Source organism: Schistocerca gregaria, chromosome 8 (genome assembly GCF_023897955.1).
Source record: "Schistocerca gregaria isolate iqSchGreg1 chromosome 8, iqSchGreg1.2, whole genome shotgun sequence".
NCBI classification, from domain to species: domain Eukaryota; kingdom Metazoa; phylum Arthropoda; class Insecta; order Orthoptera; family Acrididae; genus Schistocerca; species Schistocerca gregaria.
Window position 1 is genome coordinate 475,139,671 of NC_064927.1, and position 18,960 is coordinate 475,158,630.

General features: G+C 37.5%; 1 protein-coding gene across 1 annotated transcript in view; it reads right to left on the reverse strand.

Annotated features, from left to right (window-relative positions):
- The window catches only part of LOC126285249 (uncharacterized), a 95,160-nt gene that overhangs the window by 15,139 nt on the left and 61,061 nt on the right, over nt 1–18,960 (reverse strand). The window contains exon 3 of the mRNA XM_049984545.1: nt 4,420–4,540. Within this exon, the coding sequence (XP_049840502.1) occupies nt 4,420–4,540 (121 nt within the window). The remainder of the gene's footprint in view (nt 1–4,419; nt 4,541–18,960) is intronic.

Consider the following 18,960-nt stretch of genomic DNA (forward strand, 5'->3'; position numbering starts at 1 on the left):
AACACTGTTTGGCTTTTTACATCAGCATGACTACACCCAGTGATCAGGTAGGATGAATGGTCATAGGCAGATGGTGTATACAGGCAACACACATTGTGTTGCAGAGCACACTGTACAGCATGACAGTCATGACCTCACCACTCACCTGACCTTAATTTGCATTAATTCCTTCTGTCACAGCATTTTTTCACAGTAACTACTCCTTTCTTCATTACATTTTAATTTCCTACATCTTTCATTTTCTGACTAGTCTTTTTTTTTTTTTTTTTTTTTTTTTTTTTTTTTTTTTTTTTTTTTTTTTTGGTTGCCCCCTGGCGGAAGTATATGAAGATAAGATGGGAGATATGAGTCTTTGAGAAAAGAATTTGATAGAGCAATGCAACATGTAAGTTGAAACAATGCCCCTGGAGTACACAATATTCCCTCAGCATTATTGAGATCCTTGGGGGAACTAGCCATGACAAAACTATTTCACCTGATTTCCAGCATATATGAGACAGGAGAAAGAAATACCCTCAGACTTCAAGAAGAATGTAATTATTCCAGTTTCAAAGAAGGCAGGTGCTGACAGATGTTAATATTGCTGAATTATCAGTTTAATAAGTCATACTTCCAAAATACTGGCACAAAATATTTACTGAACAGTGGGAAAACTGGTAGAAGCTGACCTTGAGGAAGATCCATTTGGGTTCTGGAGAAATGTAACAACACACAAGGCAATATCGACTCTATGACTTAGCGTAGAAGATAGGCCAAGGAAAGGCAAACCTACATTTGTAGCATTAGAAGGGTTGAGAAAGCCATTGAGAATGTTGACTGGAGTACACTCCGAATTTCTGAAGGTAGCAGGAATAAAATACTGGGAGTGAAAGGTTCATTACAACTTTTATGGAAACCAGACTGTAGTTATGATAGGGAAACACTAGTTGAGAAGGCCATGAGACAGGGTTGTAGTCTATCCCTGATATTATTCGGTCTCTACACCGAGCAATGGGTGAAGGAAACCAGGGAGAAATTTTTAAATGGGGTTAAAATTCAGGGAGAAGAAATTTAAAAAAATGAAGTTTGTTAATGACATTGTAATTCTAGCAAAGAACTTTCAAGAGCATAGTGATATACTAGAAAATAGTAACAAAGGAAAAACAGCACTGGGTTAGAATTGATGGAAAGCCATCAGGCAAAAATCAGACAATAGGAAATCCACAATGGAATGTAACAATGTTATGAGAAGGAAAGTTGCTACTCAGCATCTCTGCTATATTGTGAGTAGCAACTTTCCTTCTCATAAAACTGTTACATTCCATCCTGGGTTTTCCATTTTTTAACTTTGAAGAGCAGTTGGATAGAAGCGTTAGTGTCTTGAAAAATAATTATAAGATGAACATCAACAGACGTAAAACCATGGTAATAGAATGCAGTTGAATTTAATCGGATGTGCTGAGGGGATTATATTAGGAAATGAGATGCTGAAAATTGTAGATGAGTTTTGCTACAGCAAAATAACTGAACATGGCCAGAGTGAAGACGATATTAAATGCGGACTGGTAGTAGCAAGAAAAGCATTTCTGAAAATGAAGAATTTGTTAAAATTTAATACAAATTTAAGTGTTAGGACCTTTTCTTTTTTTCTTTTAGATACTTGTCTGGAGTGTAGCCGTATAAGACAGTGAAATGTGGACGAGTGGACGATAAGCAGTTCGGAGTAGAGAATAGAAGCTTTTGATATGTGATACTGCAGGAAAATGCTGATGATTAAATGATTAGCTCAGCTAATTAATGAGGAAGTACTTAACTGAACTGGGGAAAAAAGATTTTTGTGGCACAACTTAACGAAAAGAAGGGATAGCCTCATAGGACACATCACGTGGTATCAAACAGTAGTCAGTCTGGTAATGGAGGGAAGTGTAGGGGCAAAAAGTGTAGAGGTAGACTTAGGTATAAATGTAGTAAGCAAGTTCAAATGGATGTAAATTGCAGTAATTATTCAGATATGAAAAGGCTTCTTCAGGACAAAATACTGTGAAGAGCTCTATTAAACTGGTGTTTGGAGTGACGACCTCGGTATCAACAACAAAAACAACAGCATGGAACAGGAAACAGCCTGGTAAGTCAAACTAAAATAAAGTGCCAAAAATGGATCATCTCTGGTCAGGTAGCCCTTCAACTAAACACCGCTGACAATTTTTTTTAATAAAAGCATGGCAAAATCTCTTAAATTTTCTCCTAGTAGGTTACGCCTCATATCTACTAACACTTCACTATACTGGGGAAAGCATCACTCGCTATTTGTATTATAATGTAGTTGCCAAACTGCCTTTGCTGTCCTAACATCCAACTGAGGCTTAAGTAGTTTCATTACATGCAGACATCTGACAAAATCAATATTTACTTGTAGCATGAAAACATTATTGTCCTGAATTCTGAAAACTGAAATTGGCCGGATTTAAAATAAGTTCAGATGGAGAGGGAGCCTCCTGTAACCATTAAACACTACTTAAGGCCAACATCAACATAAATTCTTGCTTTTAGTATGCATAATGTTTAATGTTGTATCTCAGTGAGAACTATACTGGCTCTTTCCAAGTGAAGAGTTATACTGAAGCTATAAATGCCAATGTTTCTATAACAAGAGTAGCAAATAATTGCTTGTTTCTTTTCCCACTTGTGTTATGCCTCATCCATTGAAATTCATTGCCACATGTGTGAGACTGTTGTCATAATGACAAGAATGTGGGTTCGATAGTTCAAAGAAGTTCGAATGTTGTGTGACAGTGAATTAAAACTATTATGGTCTCATGCTAGCCAGTCTCACAATGTGTTCATACAACAGCTGATAGTTGTTTATGAATCACCAACTGAATGTGAAAGATATTGATACCAAGACGCATTTCTGTCAGATCTGGGCACAAAAAACTGTGTGATGGACTGAAAATGTGAAAAGTGTGCTCCAGGTGGGTGCCATGAATGCCAGGTGATGTCGACATGTGATGGTGGCATGAATGTACTTCCTCTTCAACAATTGTGACAATCGATGAAAAATGAATGCCTTTTTTCAATCCTGGAATGAATCCTTGGTCAGTTCAATGGAGCCCATGCATTCTCAACTCCATAAAAAAATTCCAGCCAATGGCCAATGCTGTTACAACGATGGTAGCCATGTTTTAGCACAGCATTGTTATAAGCCTTATTTATTGTGTTCGGAAGGGCACTAAGGTGACTGGTGCAAGTTACCAACATGTGTTGGAAAGCAAGCTCCTTCCAGCACTGTGAGGAAAATGGCTGGAAAGGGCTACACACATGCTCTTTCACCAAGTCAATGAACCAATAGATTAGGGCAAACACAAACCAGGCGCTTCTTTGTGAAAATAAATTTGATTGGGTGTTCCATGTTCCTTATTCATTTGTCCTTGCTCCTAGCTTTTGGCTTTGTCCAACAATTAAAAACAAGCTCCATATTCATACATTCTCTAGTCAAGCTACTGTTGCATCTGCAATTTTTCAGTGTTGAAACCAGAATCATAAAGAAGCATCAATGACGGCCATGGAATCATAACACTGACATTCTAAAACATCTGTACAGCTTCAAGGGAATTACATACAAGCTGAATTTTTTCACTCAGGAAATCAGTACCATGTGGCTCACTGCAATCCTAAGAAACTACTTTGTGGAAAAGAAAATCTTAGACCTTACTATCTGAACACATGTTTTAGGTCACAGTCGCTCTTAAGTAATGGACAAATGATCATATTTTCTGAATGAAATGCTTTGCCCTGATTATTTGCATCTTGCACATATAACAAATAGAAGTGGCCACTTAGGGAACCAAACTGTGAGGAGCACCAGCAGCTCCTAAGTGATTCATATACAATATGCTCCTTTGTGAGAAATATGGTCAGCAGCCAGAAATCAAGAGTGCGGCTAGGAAGGAGGTTTCCATGCACAGTTGTTAATGATTACTCATCTTCACCCTTCAACTATCTGATAAGTTGACATCACCTGTTAAGCTTTTGTGAACTTCTCAGAGCTTAATGGAGAAGCACCACCAATGGAGAGGCAGTGCAGTGTATGTGGGAGAGGAACACTTCAAAAGGGAGATATCTTATGTAGGCTCTTACAGATGTGTTTTCAAGATTAGGGTTAATGGTTGATTTATATGAAGAGGCAGATTAGATGGGAGTGTCTTTGCAATGTTAAATGGTTTAATCAGTAATGTTCCAAAACACCATCTGTAAAAATTATTATAGCAGGATAAAGATTTTCTGTGTACATCAGTCATGGAGGTAGAGATAAGCAGTCACACTGAGAGTAGTTGCAAGAAATTGGTTTCAAAGCTTGTTTCCATAAGTTCCAAAACTCATGCTTCCAGGAAATTTAATTTTTTTTCAGTTTAATTTGTTTATGTGCAGCTATTTTCATACCTGTAGCCATGGCTGCCTGCAGTATAGTGTGTCACTCTAAGAATCCCTGGTGGGTTCTCATACCCAAACTGGCCTTCAACAATACCTGTTGGCCAACGATGTTCCTCTCTATAAGAAAAGCCTGTAAAACACAAACATGTATGTTACATTTGGTGCTGGGCAAACCACAGCTTAACATTTCATGTGATTTAAATCAAGTGAGTAAGATGAAGTTGAAATGTGTTTAATTACTCCATCTTCAAATATAGCCCTGACTGCAATGGAAAAATAAATTGACTTGAGTTCATTTATGATGATACAGTAATCATGAACTTTCATATCACTGCCCTATGTTTGTAGTTACATAGGTTTCCAGAGGTCCTCATTAATGTCTGTAAAACATGTTAATTTTTTTTCAACAACCTAAGAAAGACATGTCTCCATTCTTAATTATGTCTGTACTACTGTTGTGGAAATCTGTGTGACTCCTGTAATTTTTAACCTTCAGTGTTATCAGTATTTTTTTGTGTAACAGTTATTTCTGTTATGCTTAAGAATCTGATGATGTTTTCTAGTAATTGACTCCTACAATTTTTTTGTGATAATTTAACAGCTTATGTGCTCTAACATTATGAATGTGGACAAGTGCTTTATTTTTTCCAATTTAAAATGAAAAAAGGTTTGTTTCATTCTGCCCTTTGGCTATTTTACATTGATACAATTTTTATTAGTTACTTTAATGCTTCATCTAGTAACTAGGTCAGTAACAGACGTGATCAATTGGGAAATAGAGACTGTATGTTGTCTCTTACTTATATTCTTTTATGCTCTAGTTATTAATCAGCTCCTGGTTAAAATTTTATGTAGCTAAGTGTAATGCATAAAGAAACATGCAGGGGATATTTTCTTACATTTAAAAGTCCCCATAACATTTACACAGAAAATCTGCAGAAATTGTTGATGATTGAGTGATTTATGACCCTTTAATCCTTGGTGGATGTTCTATTAGTTTCTTTTTGTGTAAAATTGCACATTCATGGTTAGTTTGTTCTTACTACAGAATAGAAAATATAGCCATAGAATAATAGTGCAGCAAAAAATAGGTTCAGTATTTAAGTAATATTACCTAACATTGGCAGTATGATATACTATGTTAGACAGTCTGTACGTCAATGAACTATACATTCTAGTGTACTTTAGTTTCAACAATTGAATGGAAAACTTTTGGAGCAATATCACGTAGTTTTATTTTAATCATTGTAATCTAGTCAGTTCTCCTCTGCAGGAAAATAGTATGGGATTTCGAAGTCCAGCTTGATTCAAGCACTTGTTGTTCTTGCACCAGTTTTATCAGTAATTTTCACCAGTGAGTTTACACTAAAAAACATGAAATATAGGCCAGTTCACAGTGAATTTAAGTTAATATTAAATAGTGCTGTAATTAGTCATATGCTGATGTATTTCGATCCTATACCTTTCCTATTTTCATACTACTCATGTAACAACATTATTAACACATATTTTCTCATACAAATTGACATCTGCTACATGAGAACCTGTTATTATGATTTTATGTGGCCTTAAATAACTTTTAGATTAAGAAACTCCAAAATTATAACTATAATATCATGTTAAGGTAAACATTAAGACGGCATAAGATTGTATTGATTTGCTTGTGACTGCTTTGAAAACTTTGTTGTCTACATAAAAATCCATAGTTGTGTGACTAAATCACTGTTGTTCATCATTTTCCAGTAATCATAATGAGAAAATTCTGTGACGAAACTGTGGTCACCATGAGTGGTAATGGCTAATTTGAGTAACACTTGCTGTTGCCATTATTCTTAAATGACTTAAATGAAGCTTCCATTTTATCAAGTGCTACAGTAACCAGCTGCTTAGGTTGTAGAATTCTCTCTGTTGAAATGTTTTGTTGCACTAATGAGAGTGAGGGCAGGTTCTTTTAAAATCCTGTTGTGGCTTTTGATGCCTGCTTACTTGAGAGACTTATGAATCCTCCAAGCTGTTTAATATAAAACTGTGGATTACACAAAAGACTTAGCAGAAACATGTTTGTCAGAGAATCATGAGGTTATCATATGTACTAGTCTGTGTGTGAGACATTTGAACCCTGCTTGGAGATCCTGTATACAGAGAGTAAAACAGAAATATTAGTGGCCTATTCCAAATATCTGTAAGTGGTAGTCTGTGGGGATTCCAGAGCAGCACTTAGTTTTTTACTTCATTAGTCTGCAGCAATCCTTTCTACCCAGATGATAGTAGTAGCAGATCATGGCATACACTCCAGGAGAGAGCAAAAGTGCTCAGGAAACTTCTTATTCCACAACTATTGAACTACCACCAACTTCTCCAAGAGATGGTCAGAACTGGGTCCAAGGAGCATGTGCATCTCTCAAAGATGTACCAAACCACTGGAAAGAATTGTATTCATGTGATCTGATGAGCCATACATGTACTACGATATCTATGGATTGCTCCTTAAACCATTCTGACACAACTCCTCAATTACCTTGCTGAAGGTACAGTTTGCCTTCAGGATGATTTAGATAAACAGATGGGTGCATGTGTTTGAACAGTAAGTTTCAGTATTATTTAACAAGAGATATATGACAGGTTTTACATACAGTGCTTCACATTTTGATTGACCATTAATGTGTACTTTGGCACTAATTGGTTACATATGCTTGCTGGAAATGGCATAATAAGAGTCTTTATGGGAATAAAGCTTAAATTGTATTCTGTGATCCAGTTGCAGGCTTCTTCAGCTATCACCTGGGCCATGTCTAGTAAGGTTGAGTTTGGACCCTTGATTAGAATGCTTCTGTCATTGATAAACATTACGGTTTTTTAAAACATTCTTTAAATCTACTGGAAGACCTTATGCAGTTATAGAACTAACAACCCTTGTGGGATCCCACATATGATGTTCTCCAATTCTGAAGTTTGTTTCATTTCTGTGACAAGCTACCAAGTGAGGCAGTGTGATGGTAAGAAAGTGGAATCACATTTGGGAGAATAATAGTTCAAATCCTCTTTCTGCCTTCCAGATTTAGGTTTTTCATGGTTTTTCAGAATAATGCAAGAGAGAATGTTGGCGCCTTTTTTTTTTTTTTTTTTTTTTTTTTTTTGAAAATGTTAAGCCGTAATCTTCCTTCCATTTTCTCTGATAGAGTCCAAAAATGTGATTCTCTACTTTCTGTTATAAAGAAAGAGAGATGATGTTTGGTACTCTGAACTGTTCCGTTCTCTCTTCTTCTCTTGGACACTGCAAATATCTGTCATTCAGTTGCTCATGGGTGTGTAAACACAGGAAACAATAACTGTTATGTACAAAGAGCTGCTGTGTACAGTAAGAATGTGTCACAGCGCTATCTTTACTGAAACTACCATCTTTGTAACTTTGTGAACAAATGTACCAGCTCCAGTGATAGTAGTATGATGTAACTATGCAGTCTATGAATAGTGACTGCACTTGTGTGGCTTCCTGGTTTGCTCTTGACTATCTTGTGGATTCAGTTTTAGTGACCTTGAATGCTTTTATCATTTATTTTAGTCTTACAGCCTTTGAAACAGAGATCTGGACAAATACCACATGGCTACAAGTAAATCTTTAACACAGACTAGCTCATCTCAATTCTCCATTATGGATAATGTGAACTGCAATCTAAGTGAATACTTACCATACAGATTATAGCTTTTAACTAAATCATTTTCATACAGTACAACTCTAACAGAAAGGCATGAGGTACTGTAATACACCCATTACTAAATCTCACGCTGTCATATGCTGCCTCTGGGAGGTTGCCAGAAACACGAACCACCAGATCACAGAAGAAATCTGGTTTAACTGTCACTGCCATGGATGCATTTATGATTACAATACAGATTCCCATTATACACATCTGCTCTTAGACTAACTGACAGTTTCTGACTTCATGATTTCTGTTAACCTGGGAGGAGCAATGGGGTCTGACAATGGCAATGAGAACAGCTGAGGAGCATTCCCAATAGAGCATTTTGTAAACTCTGCTACTGATTCTGATTGCCCAAGCAACTGTATAAATGATGTATACTATTTATCATAAAGCTACAAATTTAATGTGTAGCATGCAGCTCAAATGGTATTAGAATAGTAGCCATTCACCTGGCTTTATCCTTTGGGCTATCATTTATTTCCCTTCTTTTAGGTCTTCATAAAACTGAGGGAATCTTGTTTTTTACCCAAAAAAAGGAGGGTCATAACTTGGCCTGTTGTAATATGCTGATTTACTGAAAGTTAGATTTTAATGGGTGACTACAACAGACAAATTCTTCAATTTTGCGCTTTCTGTTTAAAATTTGTGTTTCATCTCCATAAAGACTCTTTGATTTGAAAACTGTGTTGTAGTGTTCGTTTTCATGTATTTTAAGAAGCATCTTTTGCTGCACATTTCTTTTATAACACACATGGCTGTTTCCATTTTTGTGGCAATGAATTTCGTAATCAATCTTTTCTAGTCCAGTCTCTGTACAGTTACACTGTACCAGCTGAATACATGTAGATTCATTGGCAAATATTGTGGTGGAGACAACAGCAAATACATTTATTTAAGAAACAAGGTGCCAGAAAGATATATTGAGTGAGGACTAAGGATGTGTACCTGTGCCCAGGCTAGGAGGAGATAAAAAAAAGCCCTCCTTCAAAATATCATCAAACCACAATTTATTTGAGGTATTTAATGTTTTGACCTCCAGATATTTGTATTGAGCCAGTAAACAGAATTTAGTGCTGTAGTGCCTATGTGACAGTTCTCCATGGAGAGAAGTACAAGACATGCACTTTGCTTATGGTGTAGCTAAAAGCAGTGGTTGCAGAGCCCAGCAAATGTATCACAAATGTTTCTCTGCACAAAAATGTCCACATTATTGCACATTTACTGTAATCCATAGTCAACTGGGCAATACTGCCACATTGATGGTACGCAGGTCCAATGCAGGCAAACCACAGATGGTGCCTACAGCAGCCTTTTAGGAAGACATGCTGCTACACTTTGAAAACAAAAAGACAAGTACATGAGCAATTGACACTAAGTTCAGTGTTCACCATTGTTAAGTTTGGTATGGAATGTGTTGCATAAGCAGCTGTTCCATTCTTTCTGTCCTACCAGATGATTATCTAACTTGGCTTCAGTGTGTACGCTCGTGTCCATAACTGGCTATGAAAGACCCTCAATTTCCTTAAGTTGTTCCACAGATGAGGCTCGGTTTGACAGGAAATCATGTACAATTTTATAACATGCATGTATGGGTGGATGAAAACCCATGTAAATTTATGGCACTTATGCAGGATTGCCAGAGGCAATTTGAAGTAAAAATGTTGGTCAGTATTGTAGGTGAATACTTGCTTAGGCCCTACATGTTGCCACCTTGATTCAGGTGGCCAATGTACAGACTGTTTCTGCAAGAGCAAATGTTGATGTTATTGCAGGTGGTACCCCTATGTATCAAAGGAAGGATGTGGTTCCAGCAAGCTGGGATCCCAGTGCACCTTGCAGCTCTAATATGTGCAGCATTAATCCACACTTTCAGCAATCAGTGGATTTGCTGGAGAGGACATGTACATGGCACTGGAAGATATCTGAATCTCACTCCATTAGACTTCTTTTTGAGGGGCTATATGAAAACTAAAGGGTGTTCTACCTCTGTGGATGAGGAGTAAGTATTACTTGCAAAAATTCTTGCAGCTGTCACACTCACAGAGACCATGCCTCACATTTTCCATAAAACATAGGATGGCCTGTTATGCAGATACCAGCTGTACGCTGAAGTTAATGTTGTTAATTTTCAGCATTTATTGTAACACTAAACAGAAAAATAAAGGGATGAAACACATTTAATGTTGTTTTATACCTCCAGGGTATCCCATAATCAATCAATATGCATTTGCTACAACTGGTTGCTTAATTACATATATTTGTTATGTTCTTCATCATATCTATCATTTTGGACATTGAATTTGTAAACATTCTGTATATAAATGTGTGTATGTGTGTGTTTTGTACACTGTTTCAACTAAGGAAATGAGGCACTACAGTACATTAGGTTTACTTTACCAAGAAATGCACTAACAGAAGGACATGCAGCCAACAATGTTGCTTCGAATATTTTCCAGTTTCAAGGTAAGGAATTCAACGACGATGACAACTAAACAACAGTTTATATTTCATTGCTGGCTTTATAGTAATATCTTTTAGTAATACAACAATGTTGGCACTAGTTGTATGTAAGTGTAAGAAGTGCCAGGTGAATTAGAAATTGACAATACACAGTTCACAATTTACACATTGGGTTACATACTGAAAACTTGAAGTCTGCTGTGTAATATGCCAGGTGTGATACCACAATTATTATTATTATTATTATTATTATTATTATTATTGTTGTTGCTGTTGTTGTTGCGCTCATATATTGTACCTCAGTCTTGAAGAATAGAAGGTGGAGTACTATTTCATAGTTAGAAAAGCAGTATTAATAATAATGTATGACAGTAAGAATTCAAATTATCAATTAGTTATACTACAGTACTCTTCAAATCATAGCTATGGAGAGGGTGAGTACATAAAAATAGTTGTAGTGGTAGTAGTCTAGTAGTAGTAGTAGTAGTAGTAGTAGTAGAAGTAATGGGATAGCTTGCATGATCATTATCCACTACCAAACAAAGGTGTCTTCTGGAATTCCATCACTTTCTTCTGGCTAGGATACCCCTAATGAACAGCATGACTGGCTGTAATGGCCTTGGGAATATGCCTTTCTGTTTAAGTATGTTAATAACTAAAGTAGGAGAGTGTTAGTATAAATAAATAGCAATGACTGTAATGACTAGAATAGTTCCCTGTAAAGAATTAGGTAACAATGGTGACATAATACCAGTAAGTGGGGATAACTGGAAGTAGTGAAGTTACTGGAATGTGAATAACAGTATTTACAAACACCACTAATAGTACATTAAAGGCAGAGGACTCAGTGTGGAATGTCTGTGGAAGTTGAATGCTTGAGGTATACTTGCGTAGATACAGTTCTTGCTTTTAACAGTGAGCAGTGTGTGTAGGTGTTGCATGGCGAATTTACTAGATGAAGTTTTAATAAGGACCTGATGTCCAGGAATGTGCCATTTGGATACAAAATAAGTTTGGAGATCAGATCACTTTCAAATCTCACACTTGACTGTACAGTACATAATGGTAGAGCTGCAAAACACATATAATGAGAACGATTTCCGGGACATTTCAGTCCATTAAATACTATTTTTGTCTGGTTGCGACAATGGCTGTGAGAAACTGATAAGTTGACTATGGTGCTCCACAGATGTACACCAGAGTTGTTGACGTGTGTGAAAGTATGCATCACAGGTACACCTTGTGGAATGAACAGCAGTGTTACCATAGGGAGCAGCTTCTGTAGAGCACAGAGGTCAGAGCTTATTGTCTCTGCTGTGTGTGTGCTGTGAAGTGGGAGCTTCAGAAGTGATCTTATCTTCAAACTTGTTTTACATCCAAACTGTACGTTTATGGATATAGGTTCCTTATCAAAACTTTGTCATCTATGTTCCCTCTACAACACCTAGAAGCCTGTACTAGAAATTGTGAAATACTCTGTATTTGTTAATCAAGGAATATGAAGGAAAAAGAACATGATGCTGCTACTTAGTATGTACAAATAATATTGAATTGCGTAAATTCTGTTGCCAGTGATAATGAAGATTCGGACTGAAGATACCAACAGTCACAACAAAGGAGATGCACATTACCATACAGTAAAGAAGCTATAACAAATGACTGTAATAGAAGTGTTATACTATTACGTAAAACTCTAAGATGTGTGTCTATGAGATTTACGTGTACAATCATCTGTACTGGAATCATGTATTACCAAATAAAAATAAGTGATGCTTTCTACACAAATCAAATACTTTCCACCAGAGTCATAATTCATCTTTTTATTCTAACTATAATTTTTAATGCCAGCTGAGTGAGTTTGAAAGGGGTCAAATTGTGGCCTTCCAAGTTGACATCCAAGTTGAACATGTTGTGTCAGTTGTCCAAAAAAGCTAGTATCAGTGGCCACAAGAACATACTCACACATATAGATGAGGTACTGGATGTCCATGCTGCACAGACACCCACTAGTATTGTCATATCATAAGGGCAGCAGTGGCAGATCATACAACTACCACAACACAGATAAGAGGGCTTGTGAGCCTAGACATGTCATCATGACATCATGAACCAGTTTTTAGCATTGGGACTATGGGCATGCACACCTCTAATTCCAACAGGATAGCACATGCCTACACAATGCCCAAAAAACTCAACATGTCCCAGGGCAGAATTCCCTACCAGTATTATCAGCTGGATGCCAGATCCTGCACTGCCACCTGTGGAGGATACGTCATGTACTAATATGGATGTTTCAACTTGCATTGGTACCTGGTACCTCAGAACCAGTTGTGCTTTTGATCTGCAAACATAATCATTTCATGTACTCCACAATCACTGTTGCATCAATAAATCCTGTGTATTGGAAACCTCTAAAAGGATGAACTAATTTCTTTTCTGGCTGTGTATTATGCATCTGTCTTTCTTCAACATGAGAACCAACACACACAGCCAGATATCACCTGCTTACAAGAGACATTGGTCTCTTTGGAACACTGTAGATGGAACAGAACTATCCCCAGGCAGCCATGTGAACCTCCACCACTGAGGTAAGTAATGGCAGTGAAGAGGTGTCAGTCAGCTGTTTGGAATCAGTGAAATAAGATAGGTCAATGTGAAGATGTGACAGAATGGCAGAAAGGAGCTATCGTGTTTGGATGTACACAATGAACGAGGTTGCCCAATTTGTTGGAGTATCAGTGTAGACTCTCCAATGTTTTTGCAAGGGTAGGGTACCATCTAACATGGTGTAGGAACAGTGGTTGTAAATAGATCCTAACGAACATGGACAGGAGACAAGTGCTTTGCCTTAAAATCGACAATTGGTTGCTGCTGTCAGCAAATTCTGGTCCATTTCACGTAGTTTCTGAGAGAACACTGTGAAGGAAATAGTACATAATGGACATTTGGAGCCAGATACTCTGCAAAAGGCCATTTCTCAAGCAGCAGATAATATTGCACATCTTAAGTGGGCCAAACAACATAGAAAGTCAACAGCAACTGACTGTAGGCATAGAGTGGTCCAAAGAATAGGAATTTCACTCTCTGCAAAATATGTAAGGTGTCGAGTGCTCTGATTATAGAACCACTCATGCATGTTATTGTGAATGTGCAAGGATGCTTATCTGTTGTGATGACCAAGTGTTGCCATTTCTTCTACAACTTTGTTATGAGTAAGTTGGGGACACTCTCATCTTCTAAGATGATGAAACCTGAATTCTCAGAGCTGCATACACACATTCCTGATTTGTCAAACATTCAGGAATCCTTTTGCACATCAACTACTTTGTTAAATCATATAATCTTAATCCCATAGAAAATGTTTGGCACTATTTCAAACAGCAGGTGAAACACAGCAATCAACATTCATGCAGTTTGGTAGCTCTAGGAAATATTTACATTGGAGTAGTGTCAGTTGGATAACTTGATAAGAAACCTGTGGATCCTCTTCCACACCTTATTGAGGCCCCTATTATGGCTAGAGATGGGGGTATACAGTATTAGCAAGATGTCTCCTGGGGGTTCCTAATGTATACTCCAGTGTACTTATTTTATACAACTAAAGCCACACTGAATATGTGTTTTTTATATGCATAAAGCATCATTATAGATGTAAGTCATCTTAAATCACAGAAATTTTAGATGCAATCCATATTTATGGTTGTCTAATCTGGGTTAATGGTAGGGAAACAAGTTATGTAATCACTCGGTACGGAAAATCAAATCGTCCCACTCATGCTGATTTACTCAGTGATATTTATATAGCAACTAACTGGGTACCCAGTGTTGCCCGTGTGTGTTTATTCCAGTCTTATATTTGTGGGAATTTAAGGAGATGGGACCTGGATAAACTGAAAGAATCAGAGGTTGTACAGAGTTTCAGGGGAGCATAAGGGAACAATTGACAGGAATGGGGGAAAGAAACACAGTAGAAGAAGAATGGGTAGCTTTGAGGGATGAAATAGTGAAGGCAGCAGAGGATCAAATAGGAACAAAGACGAGGGCTAGTAAAAACCATTGGGTAACAGAAGAAATATTGAATTTAATTGATGAAAGGAGAAAATATAAAAATGCAGTAAATGAAGCAGGCAAAAAGGAATACAAATGTCTCAAAAATGAGATCGAGAGGAAGTGCAAAATGGCTAAGCAGGGATGGCTAGAGGTCCAATGTAAGGATGTAGAGGCTTATCTCACTAGGGGTAAGATAGATACTGCCTACAGGAAAAAGTAAAGAGACCTTTGGAGAAAGGAGAACCACTTGCATGAATGGAAACCCAGTTCTAAGCAAAGAAGGGAAAACAGAAAGGTGGAAGGAGTATATAGAGGGTCTATACAAGGGCGATGTACATGAGGACAATATTATGGAAATGGAAGAGGATGTAGATGAAGATGAAATGGGAGATATGATACTGTGTGAAGAGTTTGACAGAACACTGAAAGACCTAAGTCAAAACAAGACCCCGGGAGTAGACAACATTCCATTAGAACTACTGACAGCCTTGGGAGGGCCAGTCCTGACAAAACTCTACCATCTGGTGAGCAAGATGTATGAGACAGGTGAAATACCCTCAGACTTCAAGAAGAATATAATAATTCCAATCCCAAAGAAAGCAGGTGTTGACAGATGTGAAAATTACCGAACTATCAGTTTAATAAGTCACAGCTGCAAAATACTAACGCGATTTCTTTACAGACAAATTGAAAAACTAGTAGAAGTCGGCCTCGGTGAAGTTCAGTTTGGATTCCATAGAAATGTTGGAACACGTGAGGCAATACTGCCCATACGACTTATCTTAGAAGAAAGATTAAGGAAAGGCAAACCTACGTTTCTAGCATTTGTAGACTTAGAGAAAGCTTTTGACAATGTTGACTGGAGTACTCTCCTTCAAATTCTGAAGGTGGCAGGGGTAAAATACAGGGTGCGAAAGACTATTTATAATTTGTACAGACAGCAGATGGCAGTTATAAGAATCGAGGGGTATGAAGGGGAAGCAGTGGTTGGGAAGGGAGTGAGACAGGGTTGTAGCCTCTCCCCAATGTTTTTCAAGCTGTATATTGAGCAAGCAATAAAGGAAACAAAAGAAAAGTTTGGAGTAGGTATTAAAATCCATTGAGATGAAATAAAAACTTTGAGGTTCGCCGATGACGTTGTAATTCTGTCAGAGACAGCAAAGGACTTGGAAGAGCAGTTGAACGGAATGGACAGTGTCTTGAAAGGAGGATATAAGATGAACATCAACAAAAGCAAAACAAGGATAATGGAATGTAGTCGAATTAAGTCAGGTGATGCTGAGGGCATTAGATTAGGAAATGAGACACTTAAAGTAGTAAAGGAGTTTTGCTATTTGGGGAGCAAAATAACTGATGATGGTCAAAGTAGAGAGTATATAAAATGTAGACTGGCAGTGGCAAGGAAAGCATTTCTGAAGAGGAAAAATTTGTTAACATCGAGTATAGATTTAAATGTCAGGAATTCGTTTCTGAAAGTATTTGTGTGGAGCATAGCGATGTATGGAAGTGAAACGTGGATGATAAATATTTTAGACAAGAAGAGAATAGAAAGTTTCAAAATGTGGTGTTACAGATGAATGCTGAAGATTAAATGGGTAGATCACATAACTAATGAGGAGGTATTGAATAGAATTGGGGATAAGAGGAGCTTGTGGCACAACTTGACTAGAAGAAGGGATCGGTTGGTAGGACATGTTCTGAGACATTTAGGGATAACCAATTTAGTACTGGAGGGCAGCGTGGAGGGTAAAAATTGTGGAGGGAGACCGAGAGATGAATACACTAAGCAGATTCAGAAGGATGTAGGCTGCAGTAGGTATTGGGGGATGAAGAAGGTTGCACAGGATAGAGTAGCATGGAGGGCTGCATCAAACCAGTCTCAGAACTGAAGACCACAACAACAACAACAACATATTTGTCCCTCTCCTAATTACTCCCCCCTACCCCCCCCCCCCCCCCCCCCCCCCCCGCTCTCCATGCCCCTTTGTCTGTCCATCTCTTCCTACCCCTCTGTCCATCCATCTCCTCCTCTTTCCTTTCTTTGTCCATCTCCTCCTCACCTCTCTCTCTGTCCATTTCCCCCCCAGCTGTCTGTCTGCTGATCTTATCCTCCCACCTGCCTCTGTCCATCTGCTCCTCACCTCTCTTTTGTGCATTTCCCCCTCTCCCACACTCTGTTTTTCTCCTACTCCTTTCCTCTATCTCTATCCATCTCCTCCTTTCCCCCCTCGTTGTTTGCCTGTCTACTCCTCCCTCCTTATCTCTGGAAGTAATCACCCCCATCCAATAGGAGGCTGGTGGTTCATACCCCCCACAGTATTTCTTCTCAGATCGTAACTCGTATATGTACTATATTTGACTGAAATCATTCAAGGGGTTTAAGATGAGCTTTTTACCTGTGGCTTTGCCCACATATGCACATGTCATATATATTTCACATATATTTAAAATATTTCACAAGTTTTTGTACACATCTTTCACCTGTATATTTAGCGAATTTTGCAGTGCAATTTCATTTTCATGCAGCTGAATGTCTGAAGCCGTATCATACAATGATATGATTTTGCAGGTACAGTCAGCGATATATGTGTCTACTGCCAGAGAAATGTGTTGTGAATAGAGTTAGTAATAAAGAAGTAATACGTTTAAAGGTCATGAATGTGGCTGTTTTTCATGTATCTCAATGTTTATGATGTCATATCTCCTGAGCTATGTTTTGTACAATGATATTTAGTTGGTATATAGAGTGGCATAGGGGAAGACTGTCTGCAAAAATGTGTCACAAATGCAGTTAGAAGTAAAGAAGTACCAAATTAAAATGTCATGCTTCCTGTTGCAGTTTTACTTCATAAACAGTGAAAATTTAGATAGTGATAAACATATTTTTCTTTGAGTTTCATAAAGATGTGAAAGTATGTCTTAAGTATGTTGAAAGTCACAAAATAATTACATTTTCCAATCATGGATGAATAAAATATGGATATTCAAATGTCGTGGGCTATACTACTTTTTCACCTCGACCCACGCAGATAGTAAGTGATATGTGTAACAAGTTTCATTGAAATCAATCCAGTGGTTTAGGAGGAGATGTGGAATACCCATCCATCCATGCATCCATACATACACATATGTGTACATCCATTTTTATAATAGGTATGGATTCTGATATACCAAGCAGATAAGCTGATCTGTAACTTGAAAATAAGAAAATCAAACGATGGAAAATCCAGGACATAATGTAACAATATTACGAAAATGAAAGTTGCTAGTAATCACACTGAGCGAAATGGCATAATATTAAGACTTTGAACTCACATTTTAGAGGATGAAGATTCAAATCCCCAGCCAGCCATCCAGACTTAGTTTTATTGTGATTTACCAAAGTCAGTCTGTTTCTGAAAGTGGCAGAGGGGTGATTCAAGACTGACAAGTCAGAATTGAAGCTAATGCACAGGAAATTTGATTTTGTACATTTTAAGACAGAAACTGTCCTTTTCTTGAACTGCAAATGCCCTTTACTCACAAGAAAGAAAATGTAAGGCTCAGGAGAGGTTTTACACATTAAATTAAAGTGTTTAGCTCAGAAGGTTATTTCATAAAGAAAGAAAGGTCTCTATTAAGTTAAAATCTACTGTGAGAAATAAGTGATTGTAGACATAAGCAGTTTCTTCCATCAATTTTCCCTAGTCATGTACACTTTTGAATCCGTTGCAAGTATCATAACACAAGTAACTGCTATGGTTAATATAAAAAAAACAGAGGAAGATCACAGCTAGAGTACATAGATTACATTATAAAGTATGTTGGCAACCCAGTCATGATAACTGACAGCAGCAAGGAGAGCAGTGTGATGACCATAAACCCCTCCATATCCACATCCAGTAATGCCTTTTGACTGAGGATGTTGGTACTGTTGGGCCTTCTGAGGCATGTTCATATGGAGTTTAAGTTTATAGTTTAGTTGGCAACAAGTACTAGAGAGAAATGAAAAAAAAAAGTAGAAGGAAATATATGGAAACTGGATATCTGCTGCCAGCTAGACTGCTGCCAACCAACCCGTGAATTAAGTATCAGAGGAGAGATTATGCTGCACATGTTAAAGGTTGTTCCATTTCATTTCGTTAATGTGCTTGTGTTCAGGCTCAATATGTGTATGTTAGTATTCTTATTGTTTCCTGTGAATCTACAGTTAAATCACTGGTGGTTTTTGAAGTATGAATTAAAGTACCATTGTGTTGTCTTTGTTGACTAGAACAACAGATAACTGTATTTTCCAATATGATTGATCTTTTATTTATAATTAAGTGGAATACATGCTGCAAGTTCATTTTCTGTA